The sequence below is a fragment of the Centropristis striata genome, chromosome 5 (assembly GCF_030273125.1).
Source record: "Centropristis striata isolate RG_2023a ecotype Rhode Island chromosome 5, C.striata_1.0, whole genome shotgun sequence".
NCBI classification, from domain to species: Eukaryota; Metazoa; Chordata; class Actinopteri; order Perciformes; family Serranidae; genus Centropristis; species Centropristis striata.
In genome coordinates this window covers 25,746,815-25,758,785 of record NC_081521.1, presented here as the reverse complement: position 1 = coordinate 25,758,785, position 11,971 = coordinate 25,746,815, and the positions used below count along the sequence as shown (strand labels likewise).

Sequence of the window (11,971 nt, the reverse complement as noted above, 5' to 3'; positions counted from 1 at the left end):
GGTAAATTATACTAACACTGATTTGTAACACTGACACTAATGCCATCAGCAAGTTTAACAAGTTTAACAGAAGAAAACAATTTTCTGAAAAGAAAAAAATACTAAAAATACTATAGATTAAATAAAAAGGAAAAGGAGGGTCCATATGCTTCAGCAGTGCAGGGACCAACCAGAGAGGTTGGTGCAGATATGCATGAATTAATATAAAAAATGTAATTAAATGTAAGAGATCTATTACAAAAGACTGCGCTGCAAAGTGGATTTGTTTAAACATTTATGTTACTGTCTTTTCATCATTGATTAATCTGTCAATTATTCACTAACTTAAACTTATTTGTTTATTTTTAGTTAGTTGTACAGTTTGTTCTCTATACTTTTCCATATTTTGTATGGTGTGCTTGGTGTTTTATTCTATCTATCTAGCTAGCTAGCCAGCTAGCTAGCAAGTGAGGAGCTTGAAACAGAGAATGTAATGTTTGGCATTTTTGATTGATAAATTACTTGAAATATTAATTAATCATCATAAAAGTTAAAAATAAGTTTTCTTTGGCTAATTTTTGGGTGAGTAGGTTAGCTAGCTCGATTACATCTGTCAGCAGGCTAATTAGCAAAGACACTGGTAGCTTTAGCAAGGTAAGCTAATTACCCTAATTAAAACCATGTATTTGTTTTTGACACGTTATTTCAATAAACGTTATTGCAATAAATAAGGTAACAACATAAAGACACAAAATGACTAAAAAAAGACACAAAATGAAACAAAATGACAAAAAAAAACCCACAGAAGACACAAAATTACTAAAAAAGACACAACAAAAGACACAAAATGATCAAAAAAGACACAAAATGACTTACAAAGACACAAAATGACTAAAAAATACACAAAATGACCAAAATTGTTACGCTACACACAAAACACAAATAAAATAGAGTCACACTAGATGAATAAAACCCAGAGTTGGATGACAGGATCACACACAATGACAAGATCACATTTATGTTGGTTTTTCTTTGTTTCTTTTTGGTTCAAAATGTTGATCCAGTAAGTCAGAATAAAAAATAAATTATTATTAGGTCATATAGCTAAAAATATATATATATATACCAACTTGGCATTTAAACATTTTTAAGTGGTGTAGCCTATAAAGGCAGAAGGCAAAAGGATTAAAAAATGGACAAAATAGCCCAAAACTCCATAGAGTTAACGTTAAAATCTTTGCAAGTTTTGCATGAACATTATCGTTAGCTAATGTTAGCTTCGGTTAGCCTAAATTCATTGGCAGAAAATGTTATAAAAGCGAAAAATCATGACATGAAAAGCTGTTAGCAGGTTGTAACACCACCCCGACATAAAGTGTTTCCATGTTGTAGGTGTGGAGCATCACCTACAACAGCTGGCTGACCTTTGCCCTGCTGGTCTGGTCCTGTATCATCTGGATGATGAGAGACCGGCGCCGCTACGCCATGATGTCCGCCCCGGCCCTGGCCGTGTACGGCTCGGTGCTGGTGGTGCTAGGCTTCCTGAGCGGGCTGCGGCTGAGCCGGACCGAGCTGTACCCCGGCCTCCACCCCGCCGTCATTATGGACTTCGACCTGGGCAGCTACCACCCTGCGCCCTGTGTCCACCTGGGAGCAAAGGTGAGGCGGACAGAGGGACAAAGGGCCACGATGAAAAGACTTGATTTGATTGATGTTGACCTTGATTTTAAAACGTTAAATACTTAATTAATACAAATATAAATCAACTGATAAAACATGATGTATTTTATATTAATTTAGGGCAGTGTTAAACCTCTGAAGTCCAAGAGATTTTGGTTCAAATTTATCAACTTCCCATGCATTTATTTCTGTCTGTGTTTAGCATCTTTCAGTCTGTCCTTCTCAACACAAACTTGGCTATCAGTCAGATTTTTCATTTTATTTTAATTAACAAAGTATAAAGCTGCCAGGAACCCAAAATACAAACAAAAGACACAGGTGTCTATGGAAATGTACCATTTAATTTTTTATTTCTTTTTATTTTTTTTTACCATTTATACACACAAAACCAGCAGAAAAAATACTAAATAATAAAACTTCAAAACAGTCTATTTGCATGCAAATTAAAAATAGTAATAGTTTTCATTGTAGAAAGAAAATTCACATTTTAAAAATGGTAGAAACATAAATGGCAAACTGTGAAAGCTCCAATGATTGCACTTTCAACTGGCTTTCTCAGCTTGTCTACATATCATATATAAATAAAGTTATTACTGTAAATAAAACATGTGTATTTTCAATAAATAGATGGACTCCAGAGGGTTAATATCAGATTTGATCAGATTTTCAATACGCCTTCACAATTATAGTGGCCCAAAAAAAATCACAATAAAGATATTATCGCCAGCTATCAGCTTATTGTGCGTTTTCTCTCATTTTTGGTAAATAAATTACACTCAAAATCCAAGTTTAAGGAGGTGAGAGAGAGTCTGTAACCATAAGCAGAAATGATTCAAGAGGTGCTGGATGATATAATCATACATCTATTGTTAACATAATTTCAATATGTATATTTACATATATTTTTAATATCACGTTTATCTTCAATACTGTTATATTGCGACACCCCTACTTTACAGTTATTTCTATAATGTCAATATAATCAACACCATCTCTGGTTACAACAACAAGAAAAGACAGCCAGTGGCGGGTGATGTAGAAAGAGCTGATGAACTCAACCAGTTCTTCGGCAGATTCAATACAGCGGCCTCACCCAATGCCAATGCCGCTGCTCCTCCTCCTCCTCCTCCTCCTCCTCCTCCTCCTCCTCCTCCTCCTTCTCCTCATCTTCAACATGTGTACATCTCCAAAGCAGCATCCACCCCCCCTCTTACACCTGAGCCTCCACCCTTGTCCGTCACAGGGATGGGGGTGAGGTTGGAACTGGGAAGACTTTACTCTGGGAAGGCTGCTGGCCCAGATGGTGTGTGTCCAAGGCTGCTCAAGGCCTGTGCTGCCCAGCTGTGTCAACCTCTCCACAAGTTCTTGACTACAGCGCAGTAGCCCTCACTTCTCACATCATGAAGACCTTGGAGCAGCTGATTCTACGCCTACTGAGAGCTGAAGTCAAAGACAAACTGGACCCCCTGTAGTTTGCATACAAACAACACACTGGAGTGAACGATGCTGTCCTCTACATGCTTCACCGTGCCCTTGCTCATCTGGAGGAAACTGGTGCCCAACAACAACCCAACAAACTCAAAAACAAGCTCACAGAGATGGGAGTGGATCTTTCCTTCATCTCCTGGATCACAGATTACCTGACAGGGAGACCACAGTATGTCAGGTTGGGGAACTGTGTTTCTGGGACATTAATGAGCAGCACAGGGGCTCCACAAGGCACTGTTCTGGCTCCATTCCTGTTCACACTGTACACGGGGGACTTCAAATACAACTCTGAGTCCTGCCACATCCAGAAGTACTCCGACAACACTGCTATTGTGGCGTGTATCAGGAATGGACAGGAATCTGAATATAGGGATCTGATAAAAGCCTTCAGTGACTGGAGTCACAAGAACTATCTCCTACTGAACACCTCAAAGACTAAGGAAATGATCACAGATTTCCGCAGGCTCAAGTCCCCTCTTCAGCCAGTGAATACCTGTGGAGTGGACATCGAGGTGATGCCAAGTTATCAGTATCTAGGTGTTTACCTGGATAAGAAGTTGGACTGGTCCCTAAACACTGACGCTCTCTACAAAAAGGGGCAGAGCCGCCTCTTTTTCTTCTTGAAGCTCAGATCTTTTGACATCTGTAGTAAGACGCTGCAGATGTTTTATCAGTCTGTGGTGGTAGTGTGTTGTTTTATGCTGCAGTCTGCTGGGGAGGCAGCATCAGACACAGAGATGAAGGCGGTTGGACAGACTGGTCTAAAGAGCTGGTTCTGTGGTTGGAGCCAGGTTGGACACACTGGAGGAGGTGGTGGAGAGATGACCTGTCAAGATGTTCGAGTTCATCTTGAAATACCCGGATCATCTGCTACACAAAACCTTTATGGGCCAAAAAAACAGCAGTGGACGGCTCCTCTCTCTCCGTTACAGGACGGAGAGATACAAAAGATCCTTCGCTCCTACAGCCATCAGGCTGTCTCATTCTTCAAGAGATTCTACCAGACTAATTGAATTTCCCCTCGGGGATGAATAAAGTAATTTTGATTTGATTTGATTGATTTGATAACGTAGTTGAAATAAGCTTCACCTTTACCAGCTGCAACATGACATTTACACATTAATGCATCAATATAATGCAGAAATATATGTAAGTTATAGTGAAGTAGCCCATTCTGCATAATGAGTACTTTTGGTTCTTTAGTAGGTCTACTTCTTGCACCACTTGGCAAAAGACAACTACTGCATATTGCTAATCCATTTTACACAGTTTTGATTGTGTAAATATTTTCTGTTGTTTCTTCAGACAGAGCTCATATGTAGTTTTCTTGTGTTAAAGCACCAAAAGGAATTATTTCTCTATCACATTAAATGAGCAACAAATGTTTGAAGTTACTTACTTTATTATTACTCATAATTGTGTAACATTGATAATCTTTACTTACTGCCATCAGATTCTGATTTTAATTTTATATTGTTAAATTCAGACTGGGACAAGAACACAAAAAAGAGACACATAAATACCCTCATGTGGAATAAAGCAGATGTTTAAACTATGTTAGATAATAGTGAGTTGACATCGCTTATCGTAAGAAGTTGATTAAGAAAATGGGCTTTCAGGGTCAGGAAGTACTAAAGTTCATGTTCTTGATTTACACAAATTCAGCAGCTTTTAACGAGTCTGACAAATAGGTTAATTAATTCAGTTTAAACCTTACTTCACCTCAAACAAGAGCCCCCCCTGACAGATTGTTGTTGTTTTTTGCAACTTATTCATTGTATAGTCAGAGTCTTCTTGTTTGCACTCCAGATTGTATTATGGTATAATTAATAGATTGTGTAGATTGTGTATACTGCATGTGTTGTACTCATGATATTCTGTGTGTGCTGCAGGTCTTTTACAGCTTCAGCTTCTGGTTGATGTTTCGTCAGCAGCTGACGGAGCGACAGGAGGAGCAGAGCTTAAAGGAGGAATCTCTAGATGAAGTCAAAGTCGTGCCACGTAATTTATTTTTAATTTACTTTTGTTGAGATTACAGCTATTGAATCACATTTAGTTTGGAGCAGTGGTGGAATGTAACTACGCAGATTTACTGAAGTACTGTACTTAAGTATAATTTTGATGTACTTGTACTTTACTTAAATATTCCAATATATGTGATTTTATACTTCTACTCCACTATATTTTAGAGGCAAACATTGCAGCTTTAGTTACTAGTTACATTTCAGGTCAAGATTTAACATGAAAAAAATGTTAATTTATAATGTGTATGCATGTTTATAAATAAAACCAATTAAAAGTAGATAGTTAGAATAAGTAATAAATTTACAATAGCAAAATGCTGCTTACATAATCAATATCTATAATAATAATCCAGTAATATATTTAGATTATATAAAACAATCTGAGTGTGGCCATTCTGCATAAGGAGTACTTTTATTTTGGATACTTTAAGATAATTTTGATGCAGATACTTTTACTTCTGTAAGTTTTGAATGCAGAATTTGTACTTGTAGTTGAGTAATTCTGCAGTGTAGTATTAGTATTTTTAGTTAAGTAAGGGATCAAAATACTTCTTCAACCACTGGTTTGGAGTAAGGGTGAGACCTGTGTACTCATGAAAACATCCTGACATGTACCAAGGTTATGTGACTTTGGTTTGATTAATAGTTAAAGAAGTCACATCCTATTCTCCTACTATCCTTCTTTCTAACAATTACTTTCTGTCTTCTTTTATATATATATATATATATATAATTTCATTTTATTTTTTTTATTTTTTATTTTTTCAGCGGAGGAAAGTCCGCCATCACCTCTTGCAGCGATGCTGATCTCAGGATTGAAAGGGACACTGGTGAAATACTGGATCCTCTTCTGCTGCTCCATGTTCTTTGTAGTCAGCTTCTCTGGAAAGGTATGTAATGACAGACCAAGAATATGAGAAGTCCTGTTTATGACACAAGTCTAATCAAACTTTGCTGCTCATCTGAATTATTCTAATGCAATAAAAAATTGCTTTTTAATTTAAAAATCTTTTTTATCTTCACCCCTTTATCCTCTGCTGTGGAGACCAAATTTTCCCACAGAAGTAACTTAAATTTCATTATTCAGATTCATACAATATGCATTTGCTCTGTCACACATACAAAGAAATAATGTGCACAATGTTCTTACAATAACGTAAGCGGTTGTTATTATTATTTTTTGTCCAATCCAATCCACTTCATTTATATAGCACGATTTTAGCAAACACAAGGTTTCCAAAGTGCTTCACAAAAGATAAACACAATAATTGAATAACACATTTAAAGCACAATAAAAAGATTAGTAGACAATAGAATGATAAAATACAATAACATAAAAATAGAATAAAATCAAAATAAAAGGCACTGCCTGCACAAAATAAAGTATGCATGCATACACATAAAATCCATAAAATAACATTTTTATGATCATGATGATCAAAGTCTGAGGGTCAAAAATGAGGAAAAGAAAAGTATACAAAAGAGAAGAATGTCTGCATGCTGTCTGGACTTTCCGGGTCCAGAATTTCACATAATTTTTGGTAGATTTCCTGCCGATTATATTTCATTTTATTTAAATATAACTCATCGTGACAATGTTTCTCTTACTTAGGTGGTCGTCTACAAGATCCTCTACATCGTCCTCTTCCTCCTCTGTGTTGTCCTCTACCAGGTGAGTGACTTTAGTCCATCAGAAAAGTATTGATGTATATGATTTTTGCCATGATTGTGCAGCCATGATGTATTCTCTGACTAGATGATGGCTAGAAATGTGATATTGACATTGTAGGGCTCAATGAGTGGAGAGAAAACCAATTTTTATAGTTGAGACATTAATGCGGAACACACAAAACCACTATGGTTTCAGGTTCATCTTACACTGTAATGTTATGACTTCTAAATCATCATCAGTGAACCATTCAGCTGTGCATAAAAACGCTCAGCTCAACTCAACTACGTGCCACTTATCAATAAGATTTTACAGTTAGAAGTATTGATTATGACTCATAAACACATACACAGTCATTTTTTTGCTGCTGTTTTCCTGTTTGTTTGTTTTTCTTCCCCATCTTATGTTTCTGCTGACCTTTTAGAAACATGGTAGGCACTTACAGGAAAGACTAATGGCTTGAGGTGACGTAAGACAAGACAACACCCTTTGTCTGTTTGGACAACATTAGCAACACCATCGAGCTTTACATACTGGAGTGTGGGATGATAGGAATATAGGGGGATGCAAACAGCTAAACCATGGGGAAGGTTGTGAATAAATAAATAAATTAAAAAAATATATATATAGGCAACACTGCTATCACTTATGTATAGATGTAACTTGTTTGGGAGTTGCCGAACATTGAGGACGAACTGTTGTACCGAGTTTTGTCTCATTACTGGAGGTCAAACTCAAACTGTGGTTGATTAACTCTGATACCAGAGCAAATAAAACACGAGTTCTGCAATTTTTTTCAAGGCTAGTTTAAATTAAAATTTCACTGGCAGAAGAGGGGGCTTGAGCCTGCGCAAAGCTATGATCATTTTCTTAGTCTTTGAGGTGTTCAAAGACTGTTGACAAAGAAAGTTGAGATGATAGCTTCGAAGAAAAGCTACTGTTTCACTCTGTCTGTCTCTATCTCCCCTCAGATCCGTTACGACGTGTGGCGTCGGGTCCTGAAGACGTTCTGGGCGGTGGTGGTCGGTTACTCCATGGTGGTGTTGATAGCTATCTACATGTACCAGTTCAAAAGTGTTTCTGGGCTGTTCAGACAGATCATGGGCATGTCTGAGGAGGGGTGAGTTTCAAGTAATAATCTTGAAGATTTTATTTTAATAAATGTTAGCCAAATGAGGAACCATGATGGTGATTGAGCTTACTGCCCACTGGGTTGTTGTGACAATGCCATAAAAGTCTTGTGTTAAAGACCCTTAAAAAAGTCATTTTGTTTAACCCTCTGGAGTCCATAGATTCATTGAAAATACTGAGCATGTTTTATTTACAGTAATAACTTTATTTATTTAAGAGACAAGCTGAGAAAGCCAGTTGACGGTGCCATTTATGTTTCTAGACCATTTTTAAAATGTGAATTTTCTTTTTACAATGAAAACTATTACTATTTTTAATTTACATGAAAATAGACTGTTTTATAGTTTTATTTATCTTTTATTTTTTCTGCTGTTTTTGTGTATATACATAGTTTTTTTTTTAAAGATAAATTTCCATGAAAACCTCTGTCTTTTGTTTGTATTTTGGGTGACTGGCAGCTTTATACTGTACAATAATACAAAGTGTTTGTGGAGAGAAAGGAACCATGCATGTGATGTAAGGATAGACTGAAAGATGTTAAACACAGACAGAAATTAAGGCAAAGGAAGTCGACAAATTTGAACCAAAATCTCCTGGACTTCAGAGGTTTAATTAAACTACAAAAGAATATATAACCCCTACCTTTACAAAATGTACACTGCTTACATATATGCATCAATACAAATAATCTAAATATATATAGATTTTGATTAACAATCTGAGTGGAGTCATTCTGCGTAACGAGTACTTTTGCTTTTGAGACTTTAAGTACATTTTGATGCTGATACTTTTTGTACTTTTACTTAAGTACGTTCTGAATGCAGGACTTTTACTTGTAGTGGAGTAAATTCACAATAGGTATTAGTACTTTTACTTAAGTAAGGGATCTGAATACTTTTTCCACCACTGGAAGCGGCATACTGTTTTTTTCTTGACAGTGTTGCAAGTAAATGATGACCGTGGCCCAAAAAAGAAACCAAAAAAAAAAGAGTGATGACTGGTTTAGGGTTTAGGTTTAGGTTTATTTGTTTGCACAGTTAGAATTACATAAAATGACAAAGATAACAAATAATAAAAAGTCCAGGGAGAGGCAGAAAACCCAGATGGGCTTATTTAAAGTCTCCACCTAAAATTTCATAATTATAAGAAAGTCATAACAAACTGATAATAGAAAAAACATATGTATAACATCAACAACAAGTGATAATGACAATAACAAAAATAACAATATAAAAACAAAAATATGAACATTATATAAAAGTGTATTTGTGTGTGAAATTGAATTTTAAAGCAGCAGTTAAATGGGCTTTTAGACATCTTTTGAAACATTTTTATAGAGATGGATTTTTTTGCCAGATGAGAAAAGGAATTTCCATAATTTGGTGCCCCTAAATTTAACAATAAATTGACCTACCATACACCCGCCTTAAGATTCGGAGTGATCGAGCCTTTGAATCAATAGCTCCCAAACTGTGGAACGCTTTGCCTGCACCCTTACGGTACAGTGTCTGTGGATTATTTTAAATGGCAACTTAAGACATCTGTTTAGACAGGCATTTAGTTGACTATATGTACCTGGTCAACTAGACGTCCAGGCTTTAATTATGTTTTCTTGATGTGGTTAATGTATTGTGTTTTTCTGTGTTTGCCTCGACATTGTTTTTATGCCCTTGTAAAGCACTTTGTGTTTTTTTCCTGTGAAAAGCGCTTTATAAATAAAATTTAATTACTTACTTACTTACTTACTTACTTACTTACTTACTTACTTACTTACTTACTTACTTACTTACTCTGCATGTAAGAAATCTTGAAGGATGAAGATCTAAAGATTGACGCGTTGGATAAGAGTGAACCTGAGAATTAAATTTAAAATAAGTCTTAAAGTGCTCTGGAAAGTTTTCATGATCTGAATATACCTTATAAAAAACCCACATAATTGAGAGATATTAATCCATGAGCAGTAAGTATCTGAAGTTTCTGAAAAAGAGGTACAGATGAGGCATGTGACTCAGATTGCCATCCTACCAAAATGTTTCTGAAGAACGTCTGAATGACTGCAGATGAAACTTCAAAAATCAATGAAAGAAAGATCCAAAACCAGGCAAAAAAAAGCACGATAGTGTACTGCACACTTGACCCTGCCTGTGACTTATTACAGCTCACACTGTTTGTCTTTTCAGTCTTCGTGACCTGGGTTTGGAACGGTACCGCACAGTGGAGCTGTTTGCACGTATCCTGCTTCCTGCTGCATTCCTACTGGCCTGTATCCTCCAGCTGCACTACTTCAACTCAGACTTCCTGACTCTCACTGACCTGGACAATGTACCTGTCAGACAGTCCTCCAGGTGAGAAGGAAAGAATATGCATGGTTGGGGAAATAACGACTGTCAAGTGACAATAATGACTAGATATATCTAGCAAGTATAAGTACTTATATTAAGAATGACTCAAGAAAAAGCACAGAATCACCATAATATTTATCTGAGATAGTTACTTCTAGTATTTATTAAACAGCCAGTGTGGCAAAATGTAAATGAATAAACTGATCGGATATTCAAAATAAGTACAAGTAAAGAGATTATTATAAGAGCCTGCTTTATGTAAACTAGTACCATTTATGAATTAAAGTGTCCTTCTTTCCTGCATGTTGAAACAAGCACATAAACATGTTGTCTATCTCTCTTTCTCCCATTTCTTTATTCCATCCTTCTCCTCCCAGAGAAGAAGAGCTCAAGAGTTCATTCAACGTGATATCTGAGATGTAAGAGCTGCATTTATTACTCTTTAAAAGTTTTAAATGAACATCTCAGTTTACTGTATCTTAAACGGTTGATTCTCTGTATGTAGATATTAATAGTGTTTAATCAGTGAGCTGGCCACATTTAGTGTAATGTATTACCTTTGAATCTTAAAGGGAGAACAATAAGTCCTGCTTAAGTCATTGTTAAAGTAATTAAACATTGAGTTCATTAGAAATGTGCAGGTGAAATGATTATTTGACTTTTCTCAGTCTTCATCACAGTAACAGAAACATAAGTAATGCTCACTGTAATATTCACATGCCTCACTTTATTTTCTTTTCCAGCATTAAAGAAAACATTGTAAAGATCCAGAAAAGGTAAGGCTATTATTGAAATCTTTGCTTGTGTTGGTTAGTCTGATAGATCAGCATTTGTATCTATGGTGCATGCTTTATTATTTGTATTTTAAATACAATTCATAATCATACATACTTTTTGTGTTTTGGGCTGGAGTATCAAAAAACCTGCATGTTGCTATATTTCGATCAGTACAGCTAATCCTGAACCTCCACCTCCACCTCCACTTCCACCTCCACCTCCACCTGCACCTCCTCCTCCTCCTCTTCTTCCTCCTCCTCCTCCTCCTCCTCAACCTGCACCTCCACATCCACTTGCACCTGCACCTCCAACTGCATCACCTGCACCTCCTCCTCCTCTTCCTCCTCTTCCTCTTCCTCCATCTGCACCTATTCCTCCTCTTCCTCCACCTCCACCTGCACCTCCTCCTCCACTTGCACTTGCACCTCTACCTCCACCTCCACCTTCACCTTCACCTTCACCTCCTCCACCTGCACCTGCACCTCCATATGCACCTCCACCCTCACATGCAACTTGCCTCCACCTTCACCTCCACCTCCACCTCCGCCTCCTCCTCCTTTTCCAACAATTGTGTGATTATTAAGGATATTCTGTGTTGTTCTCCAGGCTTGTGAAGGAGCAGATAGGAAATGGGAAAAGCCAGGAGACTCTGGACAGTGTTGGACTACAAACCTCCTCAGAGAGAGGAGCTGATGAGCAGGAGGAGCCGGCAGAGGAGGGTAACTAAAGCTCAAGACCAAAAAAATGATGGTTCTTCCTTTGTTGGGTCAATTAGGAGCGGGGCAAATTATTGATATAGCATTATATATTATATTATCCTCTTCAGTTTATTTGTTTATTTGTTTATTTATTAAGGATCCCCATTAGTTACAGAGATGATG

General features: G+C 36.8%; 1 protein-coding gene across 1 annotated transcript in view; it reads left to right on the top strand.

Moving 5' to 3' along the window:
* The first annotated feature begins 551 nt into the window (after positions 1–551).
* Positions 552–11,971, top strand: part of si:dkey-11f4.7 (piezo-type mechanosensitive ion channel component 2) — a 38,569-nt gene continuing 27,149 nt past the window's right edge. Inside the window, exons 1-10 of the mRNA XM_059334077.1 lie at positions 552–561; positions 1,372–1,638; positions 5,040–5,148; positions 5,940–6,061; positions 6,784–6,843; positions 7,812–7,960; positions 10,152–10,316; positions 10,691–10,732; positions 11,057–11,089; positions 11,697–11,809. Of these exons, the coding sequence (XP_059190060.1) occupies positions 1,438–1,638; positions 5,040–5,148; positions 5,940–6,061; positions 6,784–6,843; positions 7,812–7,960; positions 10,152–10,316; positions 10,691–10,732; positions 11,057–11,089; positions 11,697–11,809 (994 nt within the window). The 5' untranslated portion in view covers positions 552–561; positions 1,372–1,437. The remainder of the gene's footprint in view (positions 562–1,371; positions 1,639–5,039; positions 5,149–5,939; positions 6,062–6,783; positions 6,844–7,811; positions 7,961–10,151; positions 10,317–10,690; positions 10,733–11,056; positions 11,090–11,696; positions 11,810–11,971) is intronic.